This window comes from Raphanus sativus, chromosome 9, assembly GCF_000801105.2.
Source record: "Raphanus sativus cultivar WK10039 chromosome 9, ASM80110v3, whole genome shotgun sequence".
NCBI classification, from domain to species: Eukaryota; Viridiplantae; Streptophyta; class Magnoliopsida; order Brassicales; family Brassicaceae; genus Raphanus; species Raphanus sativus.
The window spans coordinates 34139871-34159801 of NC_079519.1; the positions used below are offsets into that span (position 1 = coordinate 34139871).

Genomic DNA, 19931 nt, shown 5'->3' on the forward strand with positions numbered 1-19931 from the left:
TCAATATATTCCATTGATATTTTGTAAATATTTATTTTAAAACAATTTAAATTCAATGAAACATATTTTATATACACCAAATCTTAAAAATCATATGAAATTTGCATTTTAAAATTGTGGGTAATGCATATATGGTGAAATAAAACATTTCTCTTATTTTATAAATAGATATTTCAAAATATAACAATGTAAAAGTTTTTTTTTACAAATTCATATCTCTGTAAATTAATAAAGTATTATAGTCCCAACATTATTCATTTGTAGAATTTTTAATGTAGATTGCATATTCAACATGACTTGGGAATGTTAAAACTGGTTCATTATTATTAATTCAGATCTGGCAATACATGAATCTGAAAAGCAAGATAATACATAAACTAACTGTAACATTTTATTTTTTTGTTTTAATTTATTTTGCTATTTATAAAAGAAAGATATGATACATGTAGACTCATCATAGTAAGCTATTCTTTAATAGTGGTGTGAAGGAAGTGAGATTCATTGATTTCATTGACGGCTGCTCAAATACAACGGCCTCATACGTTCTGTCTGCACTGTTGTTGCCATCATTAGCCTCCACGACAAGCTTGTAGTTTATACCAGAGACTACCTGAAACTCACCGCGAACAACATTCATGAACTTCAGTCCAGATTGGCTTTGTATGTTGTACTGCGAGACTGCAAACTGGCCGATCTTTACGACGTGAGGATCCTTAACGTCTCTGATGGGATTCCAACCTCCGACACGTTCGGAAGCAAACATGTGAAGAGGGAGGAAGAAGATAGAGAGGAGAAAAAGAATGATTGTCTTATTCATTTTATTGTTCTTAATGTAATTATAGCTTTATCAAATAAAATTATTTTTGAAGAAACTTGAGAAGCTTTGAGGGCCTTTTATAGTTGAGAAGGTTTAGGCATATGGCACTGAGTTTTAAATATATTGCCAATTATTGATTTCAGAGACTTGGTGTTTTACTGAGACAAGCTAATTATTATATTGACCAACAAAGATGTGATGCAATTTACTATTTTACCAACAAAAATAATTAAATTATTTTTGACTCACAAACAAAGTTAGGAAAGTCATTGAAATATTTAATAATTCAAGGAATTGTTTTCAAATAAATATAACTAATTTTGGTTCTTTTGTTATGATATTATTTCCATATTTTGAGAAACAAATAAAAACATTTACATATTTATATATATATATATATATGGTAGGAAATCTATAAATTATAATTCGATAAATTAATAAGCACGGTAAATTAATAAAACTTTCCGGTCCTAAATCTGGTGGTTCAAAATACGTTAAAAGTCAAAGATAATAAGATATTATTATTTTTAATTATAAAAATTTATGTAAATATATGGTCCCATCAAAATCATAAATTTATAATTTATATGTATATACAAAACCCAATTGTACAATTGGTTTTATATTTATAAATAGAACTATATTTATATTTTCATAATTATTCAATATATTCCAGTGACATTTTGTAAAATTTTATTTGAAACCAATTTATATTCTGTGAAACTTATTTTATATACACCAAAACTTAAAAATCATATGAAATTTGCATTTTAAAAATTGTGGGTAATGCATATACGGTGAAATAAAACTTTTCTCTTATTTTATAAACAAATATTTCAAAATATAACAATGTAAAGGTAATTTTTTTTTTACAAATTCATATCTCTGTAAATTAATAAAATATTATAGTCCCAACATTATTCATTTGTAGAATTTTTAATGTAGATTGCATATTCAACATGACTTGGGAATGTTAAAACTGGTTCATTATTATTAATTCAGATCTGGCAATACATGAATCTGAAAAGCAAGATAATACATAAATAAACTGTAACATTTTATTTTTTTGTTTTAATTTTATTTTGCTATTTATAAAATAAAGATATGATACATGTAGACTCATCATAGTAAGCTATTCTTTAATAGTGGTGTGAAGGAAGTGAGATTCATTGATTTCATCGACGGCTGCTCAAATACAACGGCCTCATATGTTCTGTCTGCACTGTTGTTGCCATCATTAGCCTCCACGACAAGCTTGTAGTTTATACCAGAGACTACCTGAAACTCACCGCCAACAACATTCATGAACTTCAGTCCAGATTGGCTTTGTATGTTGTACTGCGAGACTGCAAACTGGCCGATCTTTACGACGTGAGGATCCTTAACGTCTCTGATGGGATTCCAACCTCCGACACGTTCAGAAGCAAACATGTGAAGAGGGAGGAAGAAGATAGAGAGGAGAAAAAGAATGATTGTCTTATTCATTTTATTGTTTTTAATGTAATTATAGCTTTATCAAATAAAATTATTTTTGAAGAAACTTGAGAAGCTTTGAGGGCCTTTTATAGTTGAGAAGGCTTAGGCATATGGCGCTGAGTTTTAATTATCTTGCCAATTATTGATTTCAGAGACTTGGTGTTTTACTGAGACAAGCTAATTATTATATTGACCAACAAAGATATGATGCAATTTACTATTTTACCAACAAAAATAATTAAATTATTTTTGACTCACAAACAAAGTTAGGAAAGTCATTGAAATATTTAATAATTCAAGGAATTGTTTTCAAATAAATATAACTAATTTTGGTTCTTTTGTTATGATATTATTTCCATATTTTGAGAAACAAATAAAAACATTTACATATTTATATATATATATATATATATGGTAGGAAATCTATAAATTATAATCCGATAAATTAATAAGCACGGTAAATTAATAAAACTTTCCGGTCCTAAATCTGGTGGTTCAAAATACGTTAAAGTCAAAGATAATAAGATGTTATTATTTTTAATTATAAAAATTTATGTAAATATATGGTCCCATCAAAATCATAAATTTATAATTTATATGTATATACAAAACCCAATTGTACAATTGGTTTTATATTTATAAATAGAACTATATTTATATTTTCATAATTATTCAATATATTCCAGTGACATTTTGTAAAATTTTATTTGAAACCAATTTATATTCTGTGAAACTTATTTTATATACACCAAAACTTAAAAATCATATGAAATTTGCATTTTAAAAATTGTGGGTAATGCATATACGGTGAAGGTAAACTTTTCTCTTATTTTATAAACAAATATTTCAAAATATAACAATGTAAAGGTAATTTTTTTTTTACAAATTCATATCTCTGTAAATTAATAAAATATTATAGTCCCAACATTATTTGTAGAATTTTTAATGTAGATTGCATATTCAACATGACTTGGGAATGTTAAAATGGTTCATTATTATTAATTCAGATCTGGCAATACATGAATCTGAAAAGCAAGATAATACATAAATAAACTTTAACATTATATTTTTTTAGTTTTAATTTATTTTGCTATTTATAAAATAAAGATATGATACATGTAGACTCATCATAGTAAGCTATTCTTTAATAGTGGTGTGAAGGAAGTGAGATTCATTGATTTCATCGACGGCTGCTCAAATACAACGGCCTCATATGTTCTGTCTGCACTGTTGTTGCCATCATTAGCCTCCACGACAAGCTTGTAGTTTATACCAGAGACTACCTGAAACTCACCGCCAACAACATTCATGAACTTCAGTCCAGATTGGCTTTGTATGTTGTACTGCGAGACTGCAAACTGGCCGATCTTTACGACGTGAGGATCCTTAACGTCTCTGATGGGATTCCAACCTCCGACACGTTCGGAAGCAAACATGTGAAGAGGGAGGAAGAAGATAGAGAGGAGAAAAAGAATGATTGTCTTATTCATTTTATTGTTTTTAATGTAATTATAACTTTATCAAATAAAATTATTTTTGAAGAAACTTGAGAAGCTTTGAGGGCCTTTTATAGTTGAGAAGGCTTAGGCATATGGCGCTGAGTTTTAATTATCTTGCCAATTATTGATTTCAGAGACTTGGTGTTTTAGTGAGACAAGCTAATTATTATATTGACCAACAAAGATGTGATGCAATTTACTATTTTACCAACAAAAATAATTAAATTATTTTTGACTCACAAACAAAGTGAGGAAAGTCATTGAAATTTTTAATAATTCAAGGAATTGTTTTCAAATAAATATAACTAATTTTGGTTCTTTTGTTATGATATTATTTCCATATTTTGAGAAACAAATAAAAACATTTACATATTTATATATATATAGTAGGAACTCTATAAATTATAATTCGATAAATTAATATGCATTCGATAAATTAATAAGTACGGTAAATTAATAAAACTTTCCGGTCCTAAATTGGGTGGTTCAAAATACGTTAAAAGACAAAGATAATAAGATATTATTATTTTTAATTATAATAATTTATGTAAATATATGGTCCCATCAAAATCATAAATTTATAATTTATATGTATATACAAAAACCAATTGTACAATTGGTTTTATATTTATAAATAGAACTATATTTATATTTTCATAATTATTCAATATATTCCAGTGACATTTTGTAAAATTTTATTTGAAACCAATTTATATTCTGTGAAACTTATTTTATATACACCAAAACTTAAAAATCATATGAAATTTGCATTTTAAAAATTGTGGGTATTGCATATACGGTGAAATAAAACTTTTCTCTTATTTTATAAACAAATATTTCAAAATATAACAATGTAAAGGTAATTTTTTTTTACAAATTCATATCTCTGTAAATTAATAAAATATTATAGTCCAACATTATTCATTTGTAGAATTTTTAATGTAGATTGCATATTCAACATGACTTGGGAATGTTAAAACTGGTTCATTATTATTAATTCAGATCTGGCAATACATGAATCTGAAAAGCAAGATAATACATAAACAAACTGTAACATTTTATTTTTTTGTTTTAATTTATTTTGCTATTTATAAAATAAAGATATGATACATGTAGACTCATCATAGTAAACTATTCTTTAATAGTGGTGTGAAGGAAGTGAGATTCATTGATTTCATCGACGGCTGCTCAAATACAACGGCCTCATATGTTCTGTCTGCACTATTGTTGCCATCATTAGCCTCCACGACAAGCTTGTAGTTTATACCAGAGACTACCTGAAACTCACCGCGAACAACATTCATGAACTTCAGTCCAGATTGGCTTTGTATGTTGTACTGCGAGACTGCAAACTGGCCGATCTTTACGACGTGAGGATCCTTAACGTCTCTGATGGGATTCCAACCTCCGACACGTTCGGAAGCAAACATGTGAAGAGGGAGGAAGAAGATAGAGAGGAGAAAAAGAATGATTGTCTTATTCATTTTATTGTTTTTAATGTAATTATAGCTTTATCAAATAAAATTATTTTTGAAGAAATTTGAGAAGCTTTGAGGGCCTTTTATAGTTGAGAAGGCTTAGGCATATGGCGCTAAGTTTTAAATATCTTGCCAATTATTGATTTCAGAGACTTGGTGTTTTAGTGAGACAAGCTAATTATTATATTGACCAACAAAGATGTGATGCAATTTACTATTTTACCAACAAAATAATTAAATTATTTTTGACTCACAAACAAATTTAGGAAAGTCATTGAAATATTTAATAATTCAAGGAATTCTTTTCAAATAAATATAACTAATTTTGGTTCTTTTGTTATGATATTATTTCCATATTTGAGAAAAAAATAAAAACATTTAAATATTTTATATATATATATATGGTAGGAACTCTATAAATTATAATTCGATAAATTAATAAGCACGGTAAATTAATAAAACTTTCCGGTCCTAAATTGGGTGGTTCAAAATACTTTAAAAGTCAAAGATAATAAGATATTATTATTTTTAATTATAAAAATTTATGTAAATATATGGTCCCATCAAAATCATAAATTTATAATTTATATGTATATACAAAAACCAATTGTACAATTGGTTTTATATTTATAAATAGAGCTATATTTATATTTTCATAATTATTCAATATGTTCCAGTGACATTTTGTAAAATTTTATTTGAAACCAATTTATATTCTGTGAAACTTATTTTATATACACCAAAACTTAAAAATCATATGAAATTTGCATTTTAAAAATTGTGGGTAATGCATATACGGTGAAATAAAACTTTTCTCTTATTTTATAAACAAATATTTCAAAATATAACAATGTAAAGGTGATTTTTTTTACAAATTCATATCTCTGTAAATTAATAAAATATTATAGTCCCAACATTATTCATTTGTAGAATTTTTAATATAGATTGCGTATTCAACATGACTTGGGAATGTTAAAACTGATTCATTATTATTAATTCAGATCTGGCAATACATGAATCTGAAAAGCAAGATAATACATAAACAAACTGTAACATTTTATTTTTTTGTTTTAATTTATTTTGCTATTTATAAAATAAAGATATGATACATGTAGACTCATCATAGTAATCTTTAATAGTGGTGTGAAGGAAGTGAGATTCATTGATTTCATCGACGGCTGCTCAAATACAACGGCCTCATATGTTCTGTCTGCACTGTTGTTGCCATCATTAGCCTCCACGACAAGCTTGTAGTTTATACCAGAGACTACCTGAAACTCACCGCGAACAACATTCATGAACTTCAGTCCAGATTGGCTTTGTATGTTGTACTGCGAGACTGCAAACTGGACGATCTTTACGACGTGAGGATCATTAACGTCTCTTGGATTCCAACCTCCGACACGTTCCGAAGCAAACATGTGAAGAGGGAGGAAGAAGATAGAGAGGAGAAAAAAATGATTGTCTTATTCATTTTAATTTTTTTTAATGTAATTATAGCTTTATCAAATAAAATTATTTTTGAAGAAACTTGAGAAGCTTTGAGGGCTTTTTATAGTTGAGAAGGCTTAGGCATATGGTGCTGAGTTTTAAATATCTTGCCAATTATTGATTTCAAAGACTTGGTGTTTTAGTGAGACAAGCTAATTATTATATTGACCAACAAAGACGTGATGCAATTTACTATTTGACCACCAAAAATAATTAAATTATTTTTGATTAACAAACAAAGTTAGGAAAGTCATTGAAATATTTAATAATTCAAGGAATTGTTTTCAATAAATATAACTAATTTTGGTTTTTTTGTTATGATATTATTTCCATATTTTGAGAAACAAATAAAAACATTTACATATTTATACATATGGTAGGAACTCTATAAATTATAATTCGATAAATTAATAAGCACGGTAAATTAATAAAACTTTCGGGTTTTAAATTAGGTGGTTCAAAATACGATAAAAGTCAAAGATAATAAGATATTATTATTTTTAATTAGAAAATGTTATGTAAATATATGGTCCCATCAAAATCACAAATTTATAATTTATATGTATACACAAATATTTATAAATAGAACTATCTTTATATTTTCATAATAATTAAATATATTCCAGTGACATTTTGTAAATTTTATTTTAAACCAATTTAAATTCTATGAAACTTATTTTATATACACCAAATCTTAAAAATCATATGTAAATGATTTTACCAAAAAAAAAATGTAAATGAATCGGCCGAGAAAATATCGGAAACGTGAAACCGGTTTCGAGTCTAAACAATACAGCAGGCCACTATCATGCCAATCCAATGGATTAAACTTTTCTCCAAATAAAATTACCAAAACACCCTCAAACTTGCCCTCCAAATAACCAATTAATGTACCCTTCAAAGTCCATAGAAAAAACAAATAAACTGTGGTTAAAATATCCAATCAGCTCTCGTCGGTCTTGTCTGTGTGCGCAATCACACGTAAACACGTAGAGTATAGATTCAACCTCGTGTGTATAAAACAAAGTCTTCCTAATCTCATTTCCAGTGTAGCTTACCCAAATACAAGAAGATAACCCAATGTCTTCCATGTGAATCCTTCCTTCCTCGATTCTCATCTTCTGGGTACCCTCTAATCTCTCTCTCTCTCCTTCACGGGTTCTCCCAAAGTTTCCTGCTTTTTGTATAAAGCTCTCGTCTTTGTGTCCCTACGATGATGATAAGATTCTACTGTTTAACATTGATACTTGCTTAGATTCGATCAATTAATTAAACCGAAAAAGGATCTTAATTTCGCATCTGTATGTTGCCAAAGTGATCATCTTTGGTGTTTTATTTTGTGCAGCTTCTTTGTGTTCAAAAAGATCTTCTGAAAACGATGTCGCTTTTGTCGAAGCTACGGTGTATCACAGTAGATGTAACTGGCACGCTCATTGCATACAAAGGGGAGCTTGGTGATTACTACTGTATGGCTGCTAAAGCCGTTGGCTTGCCTTGTCCTGATTACACACGAGTCCACGAAGGTTTCAAAATTGCTTACACAGACATGGCTCAGAAGTATCCTTGTTTCGGTTTCTCCAAAATGTCAAACATTGTCTGGTGGAAAACCTGCGTGAGAGATTCATTTGTCAAGGTAATTTTGAGTTTGATTCTTTTATCTGCTTGCGTGTATGTGTGTGTTGAGTGGTTTGGTTATTGATTAGGCAGGGTATGACTATGATGAGGCAACGTTTGAGAAAGTGTTTAGAAGAATCTACTCAACGTTTGGTTCTGCTGCACCTTACTCTGTCTTTCAAGACTCTCGACCTTTCTTGAGATGGGCACGCGAGAAAGGGCTTATCGTTGGACTTGTTAGCAACGCCGAGTATCGTTATCAAGAAGTTATTTTACCTGCCTTAGGTTTGAACAAGGTAAGTGAACAAAGTCTCTTAAAAAAGAGAGAGGTCTCATTCAGAAGTTGACTTAAGTTTTTTTGTTAAGGGAGAGTGGGACTTCGGTGTGTTCTCTGGTATGGAAGGGGTAGAGAAGCCAGATCCGAGGATATACAAGCTGGCGTTAGAGAGAGCGGGGAACAACATTGCGCCTGGAGAGGTTCTGCATATTGGAGATAGCATGCGTAAAGATTATGTTCCGGCAAAGAGTATTGGGATGCACGCTTTGTTGCTTGATAGGTTTAACACAGAAGCTGCTAAAGACTGGAGAGAAGCTGGAGCTGTTGTGCTTCCTGATTTAGTTGCTGTTCAACAGCTTTTGGAGTCTGACAAGTTGAAATGTTAATGAAGAGACCTCTCTCTAATGTATTGCACATTTTGGCTCTTTATTCTTCTTCTCATGAGTAAAAAGAGTTTCAAAGGCCTATGATTTAATCTAAGTCCAACAAGGTGGAGTTTATAATAGTTTACATGAGTAAGAAAGTATTATTGTCTACTTTATTTTTAGATGATTACTCAACACATCATAGGTTTATATTTTATGACTTTAAGTAGCTGCTTCAGTTATGGAAGAGATCTTACTTAGGACAGAGATGGAATCACCAACTCTGATTGTCTTGTTGCCTTTGCCTTTGTTGTTGTTTATGTTCCAATCCCAAACCATCTCCTTACCAAAGAAAACCTGTCATAAAACCGAAAACCGATATTAATTATTTGCTGCATCAAGAAGAGCTTGAAATGCTTTATTAGAGGTCTCAAACAGCTAACCTTTCTCTGAGATTTCTTGTCTGGCATTAAGAGTGTGTCTGATCTGAATTTCCTAAGAGTTTGGATTGGTTCAGTGGACGGAACCCCGGTTTCTTGATCTACAGTTGTTATCTGAAAGAAGAAAAAACAGTTAAAACAATCTCTAAAGTTAAAAGAATCAGAGTGCAGTTTTTTTTTACTAGTTCACATTCAAATTCACCTTGCAGCGGTAACATAGCCTAACTCCTTTGAAGATTAAGTCATTTATCTTGATCTCGTCCCAAAGATCTTCATCAAAAGGATCACCATTCTCCACAACAATGCTACAAAGAGAACCAAGAAAATCAAGATTATGAAGATATTAAGAAGAACTCAGGACGAAAGATTTAGTTTATTACTTGGCTCTAAAACGGTTCATAGGTATTGGTTCTGGCAGAAGTGTATTCAGATGGTCCAAAGACGCCTAAGAACAAAAAAAAGGTAAAAGATCAAATGAATATTCTAATATATGAACATTTAAAATTTATTGATATTAGCTCACCTGAGATGAAACCAGAAACGGAAACGTATTTGAAAATGTTGTAGAGTAACCTGATGCATACGCAGGAGGTGTAGCTCTACATTCGGTTTCTGTATCAAAATTTAAGAAAATTCATTAACTATCATTAATGCATCAAAAATCTTTTGCTTATGACAAAGATCACAAGAATAAGACCTTTGTTAAACCGGACCAGACGGCTTTGTTTTCCAAGGTAGTCAGAAAACCATTTAGCAGCTTCTTCTCCTTCATCAAAAGCAGAGCCAGTCCATTCCAACATGGACACACCTTCTGCCACCCCGCTTGGTTTAGTCAATGGGATCTTTAAAGGACTCATGCCAGGAGCTCTCACCACTACAAGATATGTTTTAACTCTCAATTCTGACAAAAAAACTTTTGTCAATTTTTAAACCAATGACGGTTTTACCCAAAAAGGAGTGCTTTGTTGGCTCCCAATCTTCAAAAAAAGCTTCCTTGGGCAGCTCTGGTTCAACAAGAGCAAGCTTTGGCTCAACGTTTTGAGTGCATGCTCTTCCTTTATGGTTCACAACTAACCAATACCGGTCCCATTCAAATCCTTCAGTTTCCATCATGCATATTATCAAAGTTAGCCATTAGATCTATAACAAAGACAACTTCATAGTCAAATACATTTTATCATTACATGCATGTAATCTCTTTTCTATCACTTCCGCTCCAATTAAACATTTTATCATTAGTATGAAAAGAAATATCTCTCAGGTTTACCAGTCTGAGTTACGGTTGCTTGAGGGACAGAGATCCCACGGCAAGATTTGATCGGGAAAATGATTAATGATTGAATCTTCAGAGCTTGCTCCTCCATTTTTCCTCTCTCTCTCTCAGAAGTGCTAAGGCACACTAGAGGAATCTTGTGGTTTTCTTTTTAGTGTTCAAGAATTCTACAACTCTTTAAAATGTGGTTACACATCACCACCATATTAAATTTTTTTCTTTTTTCTAACTTGCTGTACCAGCCCCATCCAATGAATGCTATCACTTTGACACCCACAAATAAGTAAAAATCTATCTAAAGTGGGATCCGTATCCAAGAGGAAGCAAAGACGCTTTAAACTTTCTCTCAGTATGGTAAAATTGTTGGGCTCTTTTCAAGTCCATTCAGTTTTACTTTGAACAATTCTTTTTTTCTTAGCTATTTGACCAATTAGTAAGATAATTTCCATTTTATATTCAAAATGTAAGATATGTATGAACTTATTTTGAATTTTTTTTTTCAAAAATGTATCATACTAATCAGAGTAGAACATTCATTATTTTTCCCTAAGATCAAAATATCACCCAAGTTTTTGAAATGTTAGAAACCAAAAAATTTCCAAACCTCTGAAGAGAATACACAATCAAAGAATAAATGATAAATGAGATGAAATCCTTTTTATTACATTTCAAGATTTAATCCAAGTACTCTGGTTTTAAAAGGTTAAGACTAACTGAGGCTATTCAAGCCAATGAAATTACACTTTCAACAAAGTGAAACTCAGAACAAGTGAAGTTTGTAAATTGCATGAGCAAGAAAGCATATTTCTTTGATTTATTTAGAAATAACAGCACAACATAAAGAAGCAAAATGTTTATATATTCGATTTGACTTCAAACAGCTGCTTCAGATACAGAAGAGATCATCCTTAGGACAGAGATGGAATCACCAACTTTGATCGTCTTGTTGCCTTTGCCTTGGTTGTTGGTTATGTTCCAATTCCAAACCATATCCTTACCAAAGAAAACCTGTCACAAACCGGTTTAGCATCCACACTAGGTACATCAAAAATATTTGAAATCATTTAATACGTTTCAAATATATATAACCTTTCCATTTGGTTTCTTGTGTGGCATTAAGACTTTGTCTGATCTGAATTTCATCAGAGTTTCTATTGGTTCAGCAGCTGCATCTGGAACTCCGGTTTCTTGATTCACAGTCGGTAACTGAAAGAAGAAAACAGTTATAAGGACCCTCAAGTTAAAAAATCTGCGAGTATTTAACATTTACACATCATAATATTCACCTTGCAGCGGCTACATAGCCTAACTCCTTGGAAGACTAAATCATTTATCTTGATTTCATCCCAAAGATCTTCCCCAAAAGGATCACAATTATCGACAAAAATGCTACAAGAGAAACCATAAAAAAATTAAAACAATGAAGAAAAAAACCCATTGTTTGAAGATATTAAGAACTTGAGATTGAATAATAGTTTTTTACTTGGGTCGAAAACGGTTAATAGGCACCGATTCTGTAAGAATTGTATTCAGCTTGTCCAAAGAAGCCTAATAACAAAATAACAGAAGAGGAAGATCAAATACATATGTTAGCTTACGGATTTTAGAACTATGGATGGTGGCTCACCTGTGAGGAAACCATGAAAGGAAACGTATTAGCAAATGTGGTGGTGTAACCAGCTGCATACTCAGGAGGTGAAGATCTAGTTTCAGTTTCTGTAACAAAATTTTATTTAAAAAACTTAATCAAACTCTATGCATCAAAAACTTTATGCTTGTGAAAAGATAACATGTAGAATGAAAACCTTTATTAAACCGAACCAAACGGCTTTGTTTTCCGAGATAATCTGAAAACCATTTAGCAGCTTCTTCTCCTTCATCAAAGGCAGAGCCAGTCCATTCCCACATGGACACACCTTCTGCCACCGAGCTTGGTTTAGTCAGTGGAATCTTTAAGGGACTCATTCCTGGGGCTCTCACAACTGCAAAATGAATAAGTCAAGATTGAGTCTCAGTTCATACAAAAACTGTTTGTACTGCTTTAACAGAATATTCACCCAAAAACGAATTCTTTGTTGGCTTCCAGTCTTCCAAGAAAGCTTCCTTAGGCAGCTCAGATTCAACAAGAGCAAGCTTTGGCTCAACTTTTTGAGTGTATGCTCTTCCTTTGTAGTTCACAACTAGCCAATACCGGTCCCATTCAAATCCTACATACCAGTTTCCCCATATTAAAAAAACGAACAGGAAGAAGAAGAGACCATTCATATGTTCATAACTTACCAGTTTGAGTTACGGTTGCCTGAGGGACAGAGATTCCACGGCAAGATTTGATGGGATAAATGAATATAGACTGAATCTTCAAAGCTTGCTCCATTTCACTGACACAATGATGAACACTAGACGAGTCTTGTAGTTTAGTTGAGTGTGTTCAAGAGTTGTACGTCTCTTTGCAAATGCGATTACAGTTGCACCACCAACTATAATAAACAATTCGTTTCAGGACTAACACATTCAATGAACAATGTTGTCGCTTTCACAATTAAAAAAGAAAATAGAAAAATAAATGTTATCTACAATTTTTTTTTGTCAACTTATCTACAACTATTATACGGTATAGTATACTAACAACTGAAGAAAAGCAGAGTAATACCAGATGAAAGAAGCCACTGACAGTTGACAAAAAAAAAAGAAGCCATTGACATTTTAGTCAGAAACATATAGCTTTCAACTTTGTCTCATCTCAGGATAGTACTTTCATTGTAAATTGTAAACCAATGATATTTTAAAGTATGTCAGTCAAGACTGTTAACTGATAATGATACAAAACAGAGTTTAAGAACCCATACCGATATATAATGTTGGAGAGACAATCAGAATCCGAGAGGAGGAGAAGATTGTATGTTGTGTGGATCAGGATGAGACCCAATGCTCCTTTTATAGTCTACTTGAGACTTGGAGAGGAAGACTCCAAACTTGGAGAGGAGGTCACTACATCTATTGCTGAGCCATCATCTATTATAAAATTCTTAAAAAGTATAATATTGTCACCATCCTAATCATGTGACATTTCTGAGCATGCAAGTGGTTAACAAAGACCCAAGATCAATTTTAAAATATTTCAAGCGCACAATATCACACTTTCAACAAGATGCATCTAGAGATAACAACACACAACAAGGTGCAAAATGTTTTTCGGTTGCTTCAGCTCAGAAAGGCATCTTCCTTAGTACAAAACTTTTGTAATTTTAGCATAGAAACTTACTCATGAATGCTTCATTGGGAAACTACGAATAGGCACATATAACTGAAGACTTTTGGTTTGGTAGACTGAGAATCTCTGAATGTATAAATTTACAAGATCCTTGGAAACCGTTAAAAGAGTCAATCTATTTGTTTTTCCTGGTAGAGGAGGAGTAGAGCCTTCAAACAGTAATGTACTGATGGTTTCTCTCAATAATGAATCACGGGGAAGACGAGAACTAGATGAATAATGTATCCGACAGTGAGAGATCTTGATCAAAGTTGCCGAAGAGGAGACAACAAGATAGAACCAGTTGAAACACAGAAAAAGGAACAAAAAACAGCAAACTCAACTGCGAGGAACAACTGAAGCTCATGGAATCAATCTTTCTCAAAGCACAGAGATTACCACGTATTACCCCAATCTAAATTGCAAAGGAAACTCTTAATAAAACTCCTCTGTTTTCCATAGTTTCTAACAATCAAAGATGAAGCTATGGAATGTGCTTGAAAGTCATACAAGTAAATTCAACTGACACCCAGCATGAGACAAACAATAGCCATATGGATCCAAGAAAACTGAGCTGGAGATAGGATCTCGTGTCTTCTCTAGAGGTACTTTCTTGCGAGTGCACGTACCTTGGTGTCAAAATGCGTCGATGTGATGCGAGAACCAGGCAGATACAAGGGATTCAGAAGAATCTGCATGAAGAAACAAATCAAGACAGAGACAAAAACACTACAAATTTATCAAATCAATGAATTTATGTTTGTACCTTAATATAAAGCTCATGGACCTCCTGAAAGAAGCTCTTGATGCCATCCTCATTGCGTGAATCGTGAAGGAGCATGAGACGAGTATGTGTTGATAAGTTAAGGAAGGTAGAAACAAACATTTTAAAAAACTGGACCCAACAGACAAATCTGAGACTATTTAGATGGATTAACAAGAAAAAGAAAGAAAAAAAATGAATTGCTCTTTTGCTATTTTGGTTACAATTGAAAAAAAAAAGGATATGACCTGCAGTAACATAGACTGAGACAACCAGATCGTTAAACCTGTCGACAGACTTCAAGAACCTGATAAAGAGATATGAAAATGAGATGAGTCCTTCAAATAAATTACACAAGAATATATAAATATGCATATACTTACATGGCACTTGTAGTCCATGCTAAGTCTTGGACGACATCTAATGCGGCATGTAATATAAACTGGTGCAACTGAGCAGCATCTTCTCTCTGTCAAATAGAAAGAATAGACTGTAGAATATAAGAATCAAACCATGAAGGAAGTGAAAAATTCTAAGTGTCAGTATTAGGCAAAGTATAATCAAACATGAACGAATGAATAGAGAGATTGAATATTACTTTAGCAGCAGAGCCAACTTCAGCTTCATAGATTGGAATATCATTCCGAGCCACAATCATAAAGCAAGCCGTGTTTGCCATTCACAATTATCCCTTTAAACTAGATTCGAATCTTGTTTTGTGCTTCCTGGAACACAACAAAACACACACAAGTTCCAGAATTTTTTCTGTCTTGAAGGAACACAAAAGAGCTCAATTAGCAAATACTATAAACCTAGAAAAAGAAAGGACATTATCCACGACAAAACTGCAATTGCAGTAATTGCAGTTTCTTAAGGCATCAATCAATCAACAACTGTCATGATTCAGGACATGAAACAAAGCAGCTCTTGTAATAGAAATTGAAAGTGTTTATGAAGAGACAGTTCGATACTAAACGAGAACCCGAACATTAATTAAAAAAATATGATCCAAATGCGTCGAAGAGAAACGGAGGAATCGAATTACGTACCTGAGATTCAGATCGAGAGAGCCGAAGGAAGATTGAATCATTCAATAAGGAGTTGATTTTGTGAGTTAAACCAAGCACATTATCAAATTAGGAAAGTAAACCGAAGACCAATTGAACCAGCCGGTTTACTTCGGTTTAAAAGGTTGTTAGTATATGAAAAAAAAAAAGGAAATAAGTTTCGCGAAAAAGGAAATTAAACATGAGACATCAAAAACAAAAGGAAATAGTGAACAACCGACTTCAGTCAGTTAGCTTCGTTCTTGTCAATTAGAATCCCCTTTGAAGCATATCATTCGTTCAATCTCTCAAACCAAACAACGAAATAGTATGGACGATGCGTGGATGGTTGATTGATCTCAGCAGATCTAATATATTGATTAATCCAATCAGTATATTATAGTAAGAAAAACGAGTTAATCAAAACATTTAAATTATATGCGAAATTATAAAAAAAAAGGAAAGAAACAGCTAAAAAGGAAATCAAACCGACCCACAAAACAAATTAAACATATCTTTTGCGAAAAAGGAAAATTAAACAACAAAAGGAAACACATAGTGAACATGCAACTCAGTTAGCTACTTAGTTATAAATAAGAGAGCGCTCTGCATTATCATTCATTCGATATCTATTTCTTGTTTCTCAAGTCAAACCAAAAACAACTCACAGAAAAGCTAGAAGTATGTCGAACAAGAAGATGAGTAGAGAAGACAGCAGCAAAGAAGCTTCGAATGTTGTTGTTGTTGGTAACGAATCTCCTCCACTAGAGTTCGTCTCTTTTCTTGGGAAAGGTGGCTTCGGTTCCGTAGCTCTCATGAGAGATTCAAAACACCGATTATACGCCGAGAAATCATCTCGCATGGATTTCATGAAGAGTCTCGAGAAAGAACACAGGATCATGCTCCGTTTCCGCAACCATCCACGCATCGTCCAGACCACGAGCCCTAATCTCCACATAGGCTTCAACTTCGACCGTTGCTACATCAACATGGAGTTCGCTTCCAAAGGCACTCTCCACAACTTCATCTCCCAGCTCCGCGGTAGACCTATGCCGGAGATGATGGTCGCACGTGCCGCTCTCATGATCTTGCAAGGACTCGAAGCGCTTCACTCACGAGGATACGTTCACTGTGATCTCAAGCCGGCCAACGTCCTCCTCTTTCCTTCCGTGACTTTCGGACAGCCGTGGGATCTCAAGCTTGCCGACTTCGGTTTATCCAAGGAACCGGGTGAGGATTCTAGGTCGTCTTTGTCTGGTGGTACGCCTCAGTACATGCCCCCTGAGTCTTTGGGACCCAACGGAGCGAAGATGGTGGGACCTGGAGTTGATATGTGGTCTCTAGGGTGTGTTGTGGTTGAGATGTTTGGTGGCTATCCAGAGAAGAGGCGAGGTTGCTACGCGTGGAGGCTTCCCGGACTTGTGTCTCCTGTGGCCGACGATTTCTTGACAAGGTGTATGGAGCTGCAGCCCTCACGCAGAGCCACCGCAGCGGATCTGTTGAAACATCCTTTTGTTGTTGGGATGATAAGAGGACCCATGATGATGATGATGGCTCCACCACGGCCACAACAGATGCTTCCGTATTGTCCTCCTCCGGTTAGAAGACAGATAGGACCAATGATGATGAAGATGATGATGGCTCCACCAAGACATGGAGATTTGATCTGCTGATGAGAGCAATCAAGCACTGAGAGAGGAGTTTGCGGTCAAAGGCAGCTGTTTAGGTTTCGTTGTTAAAGAGTGTGTGTATAGGTTTCAGTTGAGTCCCTGTCTTAATTTTAGTTGGTCATGTTTCGGTACTTGCGTGCTAAGTTTCAGACATTTAAGTTTTTTTTGGGTATAAGCCTGATATTATTTTTAATACATCTTCATCTTTTATACAAGACATTAATATCTAAGTGTTTGATCTTTGATATCTTCTAGTATTTGTACTAATCAAACAAAACACCATCATACTTCAACAAGTGAAGTGTGTGTGTGTGTCAATTTTAAATGAGCAAGCAAGCATCATTCTTGCGTTATTTTAGAGGTAACAACAACATAACACAAATTAAACAAAACCCTTTTCTGGAATCTTCGAACTCATTACTTATGACGGACCAAATCAAGAATGATCGAAGGGGAAATGTTTTCATAGCAATTATTAAAGAAACCCAACTTTTTTCCAGAAACAATATGAAGAGAGGAGTTCCTTCTATAAATTAGCAGTCTGAGTTACTGTGCCTGAGGGACAGAGATTCCACGGCAAGATTTGGTCGGATAAATGAACAATGATTGAATCTACAGAGCTTGGTCCATCTCTCTCAGAATCTTTTTTGTTTAGGTGTGAGTGGTAATAGAATTGTCGAGAGTTCTGGGAGTTTATTTAACACACGTGCACTATATTATCAAACAGGTTACACTAACCGTCTCAAGATTCGGTCTTTCTTTAACCTTCTCTGAACATACCAATATGCATAGTTTTAGATTTGATTCCAATACTATGACGCCACACAAGTATACCAGCTTGCGCATACTAAAGAGTAAAGAGTAAAGGATCAAGAAAAGCGAGTTTAAACCCAAAAAAAAAAGAAACAAAGGCCATCTTTAAACTTTGTTATGAAGTCAAACAGGAAGCAAATAGCTTTCAACTTTGATCTCAGCATAGAAATATCATTGTGAAGAACCAATGAAGTTTTGAGCACGAGAAATTTATGTAGAGATGACTCTACTGATAAGTTCAATCTGACATTAAGCAGAACAAATCTGAAGATTCTATAAGTGCAGAGATTTTATTAGAAAGATACTTTTTCTACTTGTTACGCTTGGCAGCACGTCTTCCATGACCCTTTTTCGGTGGTCCTTTATCACGACGCTTCAACATCTCAAGCTTCGATAAGCGCCTACAACACCACAGAGATTCAAGTTAAAAAGGCAAGCTTAAGTAAAATCTGTAGACGGAGTTAGATCCTTAACATTTTGCTCAAAAAGAAAAAAGAGAAGATCAATTCCCCTGTCCTGAAGCTACTTTGCTGCATTTCACCGCAGAAACTCAAGAACACGGCTCTGCATAACCCTAACATGGCACAACCATTCAAGCACAAGACTCATAGTTTCTATATTGTGTTTCTTTCCCATGCCCTAAATCAAACAGGGAAGATGAAGAGAGAACAAACTGAAGCAAAGAAAAAAAAAGGACAGAAACTCTAAATTCTCCTAAGCCCAAACCTAGTTCCTATGCTAAACCCTTCTGCATATAATTTCCTTTTCGATGATACTTCTCCAGCAAACCGACTAAACTAAGGCAAGGCTTCTCAATTACACTCTCTGCAATGGAAATGTGTTATCTAGGCATTGCTTCAGTCAACTCAAATCGACTCTAAAGCTTGCTAAGAAAGTAAATAGATAAATAAATAAAAAACAAGAAGTATTTGGGTAGGGAGAGTACTCTTTTTCTTCTCTAGCCAAGACATTGGGATCCTCATTCTTGATGTCGTATGGATACCATTCCGCAACCTTATCACCAAAAAGCTTCTTCCTTAAAATCTTATGAGGAGATCTCTGTCCTGTTGGGTTAAGCATATGTCCGAAGATCCTTGCTCTTGCTTCTGTCACGCCAATAGTGACTGCTGAAGTTACAAGCCTTTTCAAGCTACCACTAGCCATCTTCCTTTAACACCACACCTGTTAAAGCAAGAAACACACAATGAAGCATATGACCATTCAGTAAGCAGAACCAACATTTTAATAAAAAGACAGAACAAGATTTTAATCACAAGACTCAGAGATATTGATGTCTCATACAAAGGTACAAACTTTATGCTAGGTCCAGTTTCTTCCGTTAAAGACATGAAATTTCTAATTTCAAAACTAACATTATAAGAAAGCACAGAGCATGAATCCAAGAAACACTCTATGAGACATTTCATCGAACACGTTCCCTGCTCGAGTAAAATACAACTGTTTGAAACAGAAAAGGGGCCATTTTTTACCATCGCCGGTGAGAATGTACATCGAATCTCGTCGGAGAATGAAATAAAACGAGAGAGTAAAACTTACCGACACGCCGACAGCGGTGGAGAGACAGGAGACGGCGAGACTGTGTGTAACGAGAGGACTATAAAATAAAAAGGCTTCATTGGTGTTGGGGGTAGCATTCTG

At 33.5% G+C, this 19931-nt stretch overlaps 10 protein-coding genes across 12 annotated transcripts; 2 read left to right on the top strand and 8 right to left on the bottom strand.

Moving 5' to 3' along the window:
• Positions 1-454: 454 nt before the first annotated feature.
• On the bottom strand, positions 455-817 carry LOC108825347 (cysteine proteinase inhibitor 5-like). The gene has a single exon (XM_018598647.1). The coding sequence runs from the start codon at positions 815-817 to the stop codon at positions 455-457; it is 363 nt and encodes a 120-aa protein (XP_018454149.1).
• A 1122-nt stretch (positions 818-1939) lies between these two features.
• LOC130500244 (cysteine proteinase inhibitor 5-like) lies at positions 1940-2302 on the bottom strand. Its single transcript, XM_056995014.1, has one exon. The coding sequence runs from the start codon at positions 2300-2302 to the stop codon at positions 1940-1942; it is 363 nt and encodes a 120-aa protein (XP_056850994.1).
• A 1118-nt stretch (positions 2303-3420) lies between these two features.
• Positions 3421-3783, bottom strand: LOC130500245 (cysteine proteinase inhibitor 5-like). The gene has a single exon (XM_056995015.1). It carries the CDS (start codon positions 3781-3783, stop codon positions 3421-3423), a length of 363 nt encoding a protein of 120 aa, XP_056850995.1.
• Positions 3784-4913: 1130 nt separating this feature from the next.
• LOC130500246 (cysteine proteinase inhibitor 5-like) lies at positions 4914-5276 on the bottom strand. The gene has a single exon (XM_056995016.1). It carries the CDS (start codon positions 5274-5276, stop codon positions 4914-4916), a length of 363 nt encoding a protein of 120 aa, XP_056850996.1.
• A 2452-nt stretch (positions 5277-7728) lies between these two features.
• LOC108828714 (uncharacterized) lies at positions 7729-9157 on the top strand. 2 transcript variants are annotated; one of them, XM_018602474.2, is made up of 4 exons: positions 7729-7886; positions 8107-8394; positions 8465-8671; positions 8742-9157. In XM_018602474.2, the coding sequence occupies exons 2-4, from the start codon at positions 8140-8142 to the stop codon at positions 9036-9038; spliced, it is 759 nt and encodes a 252-aa protein (XP_018457976.2). In that variant the 5' UTR covers positions 7729-7886; positions 8107-8139; the 3' UTR covers positions 9039-9157. The 2 variants fall into 2 exon arrangements, with proteins under 2 accessions (XP_018457976.2, XP_056851184.1); XM_056995204.1 differs by having other exon boundaries at positions 7816-8394.
• LOC108828713 (uncharacterized) lies at positions 9104-10919 on the bottom strand. Its single transcript, XM_018602473.2, has 8 exons — positions 10725-10919; positions 10405-10554; positions 10155-10331; positions 9981-10069; positions 9838-9902; positions 9660-9762; positions 9461-9571; positions 9104-9374 (listed from the first exon to the last, which is right to left on the bottom strand). The coding sequence occupies exons 1-8, from the start codon at positions 10819-10821 to the stop codon at positions 9240-9242; spliced, it is 927 nt and encodes a 308-aa protein (XP_018457975.2). The 5' UTR covers positions 10822-10919; the 3' UTR covers positions 9104-9239.
• Positions 10920-11440: 521 nt separating this feature from the next.
• LOC108824180 (uncharacterized) lies at positions 11441-13733 on the bottom strand. 2 transcript variants are annotated; one of them, XM_018597554.2, is made up of 9 exons: positions 13577-13733; positions 13011-13207; positions 12788-12937; positions 12536-12712; positions 12358-12446; positions 12214-12278; positions 12017-12119; positions 11820-11936; positions 11441-11738 (listed from the first exon to the last, which is right to left on the bottom strand). In XM_018597554.2, the coding sequence occupies exons 2-9, from the start codon at positions 13102-13104 to the stop codon at positions 11604-11606; spliced, it is 930 nt and encodes a 309-aa protein (XP_018453056.2). In that variant the 5' UTR covers positions 13105-13207; positions 13577-13733; the 3' UTR covers positions 11441-11603. The 2 variants fall into 2 exon arrangements, with proteins under 2 accessions (XP_018453056.2, XP_056849614.1); XM_056993634.1 differs by having other exon boundaries at positions 13011-13126; positions 13577-13714.
• A 663-nt stretch (positions 13734-14396) lies between these two features.
• Positions 14397-15927, bottom strand: LOC108824181 (uncharacterized). The gene is made up of 6 exons (XM_056993635.1): positions 15793-15927; positions 15342-15468; positions 15127-15212; positions 14986-15050; positions 14747-14829; positions 14397-14672 (listed from the first exon to the last, which is right to left on the bottom strand). Exons 2-6 carry the CDS (start codon positions 15420-15422, stop codon positions 14580-14582), a joined length of 408 nt encoding a protein of 135 aa, XP_056849615.1. The 5' UTR covers positions 15423-15468; positions 15793-15927; the 3' UTR covers positions 14397-14579.
• A 499-nt stretch (positions 15928-16426) lies between these two features.
• On the top strand, positions 16427-17462 carry LOC108825348 (mitogen-activated protein kinase kinase kinase 20). Its single transcript, XM_018598648.2, has one exon. The coding sequence runs from the start codon at positions 16473-16475 to the stop codon at positions 17460-17462; it is 990 nt and encodes a 329-aa protein (XP_018454150.1). The 5' UTR covers positions 16427-16472.
• An 896-nt stretch (positions 17463-18358) lies between these two features.
• On the bottom strand, positions 18359-19912 carry LOC108825772 (uncharacterized). The gene is made up of 3 exons (XM_018599121.2): positions 19830-19912; positions 19219-19454; positions 18359-18673 (listed from the first exon to the last, which is right to left on the bottom strand). Exons 2-3 carry the CDS (start codon positions 19434-19436, stop codon positions 18583-18585), a joined length of 309 nt encoding a protein of 102 aa, XP_018454623.1. The 5' UTR covers positions 19437-19454; positions 19830-19912; the 3' UTR covers positions 18359-18582.
• Positions 19913-19931: the final 19 nt, after the last annotated feature.

What these genes read in the sequence shown, in the direction of transcription:
- LOC108825347 (XM_018598647.1), bottom strand. Translation starts at nt 817, where the DNA reads ATGAATAAGACAATCATTCTTTTTCTCCTCTCTATCTTCTTCCTCCCT.
- LOC130500244 (XM_056995014.1), bottom strand. Translation starts at nt 2,302, where the DNA reads ATGAATAAGACAATCATTCTTTTTCTCCTCTCTATCTTCTTCCTCCCT.
- LOC130500245 (XM_056995015.1), bottom strand. Translation starts at nt 3,783, where the DNA reads ATGAATAAGACAATCATTCTTTTTCTCCTCTCTATCTTCTTCCTCCCT.
- LOC130500246 (XM_056995016.1), bottom strand. Translation starts at nt 5,276, where the DNA reads ATGAATAAGACAATCATTCTTTTTCTCCTCTCTATCTTCTTCCTCCCT.
- LOC108828714 (XM_018602474.2), top strand. Translation starts at nt 8,140, where the DNA reads ATGTCGCTTTTGTCGAAGCTACGGTGTATCACAGTAGATGTAACTGGC. An exon ending in TGAGAGATTCATTTGTCAAG is followed by an intron (nt 8,395 to 8,464) that starts GTAATTTTGAGT and finishes GTTATTGATTAG; the next exon opens with GCAGGGTATGACTATGATGA. An exon ending in CTGCCTTAGGTTTGAACAAG is followed by an intron (nt 8,672 to 8,741) that starts GTAAGTGAACAA and finishes TTTTTTGTTAAG; the next exon opens with GGAGAGTGGGACTTCGGTGT.
- LOC108828713 (XM_018602473.2), bottom strand. Translation starts at nt 10,821, where the DNA reads ATGGAGGAGCAAGCTCTGAAGATTCAATCATTAATCATTTTCCCGATC. An exon ending in AACAAAGCACTCCTTTTTGG is followed by an intron (nt 10,332 to 10,404) that starts GTAAAACCGTCA and finishes CATATCTTGTAG; the next exon opens with TGGTGAGAGCTCCTGGCATG. An exon ending in ATGAACCGTTTTAGAGCCAA is followed by an intron (nt 9,763 to 9,837) that starts GTAATAAACTAA and finishes TTCTCTTTGTAG; the next exon opens with CATTGTTGTGGAGAATGGTG.
- LOC108824180 (XM_018597554.2), bottom strand. Translation starts at nt 13,104, where the DNA reads ATGGAGCAAGCTTTGAAGATTCAGTCTATATTCATTTATCCCATCAAA. An exon ending in CTTTCATGGTTTCCTCACAG is followed by an intron (nt 12,279 to 12,357) that starts GTGAGCCACCAT and finishes TTTTGTTATTAG; the next exon opens with GCTTCTTTGGACAAGCTGAA. An exon ending in ATTAACCGTTTTCGACCCAA is followed by an intron (nt 12,120 to 12,213) that starts GTAAAAAACTAT and finishes TTTCTCTTGTAG; the next exon opens with CATTTTTGTCGATAATTGTG.
- LOC108824181 (XM_056993635.1), bottom strand. Translation starts at nt 15,422, where the DNA reads ATGGCAAACACGGCTTGCTTTATGATTGTGGCTCGGAATGATATTCCA. An exon ending in AAGTTGGCTCTGCTGCTAAA is followed by an intron (nt 15,213 to 15,341) that starts GTAATATTCAAT and finishes TCTATTTGACAG; the next exon opens with AGAGAAGATGCTGCTCAGTT. An exon ending in GCATGGACTACAAGTGCCAT is followed by an intron (nt 15,051 to 15,126) that starts GTAAGTATATGC and finishes TCTCTTTATCAG; the next exon opens with GTTCTTGAAGTCTGTCGACA.
- LOC108825348 (XM_018598648.2), top strand. Translation starts at nt 16,473, where the DNA reads ATGTCGAACAAGAAGATGAGTAGAGAAGACAGCAGCAAAGAAGCTTCG.
- LOC108825772 (XM_018599121.2), bottom strand. Translation starts at nt 19,436, where the DNA reads ATGGCTAGTGGTAGCTTGAAAAGGCTTGTAACTTCAGCAGTCACTATT. An exon ending in TTGGCTAGAGAAGAAAAAGA is followed by an intron (nt 18,674 to 19,218) that starts GTACTCTCCCTA and finishes GTGGTGTTGTAG; the next exon opens with GCGCTTATCGAAGCTTGAGA.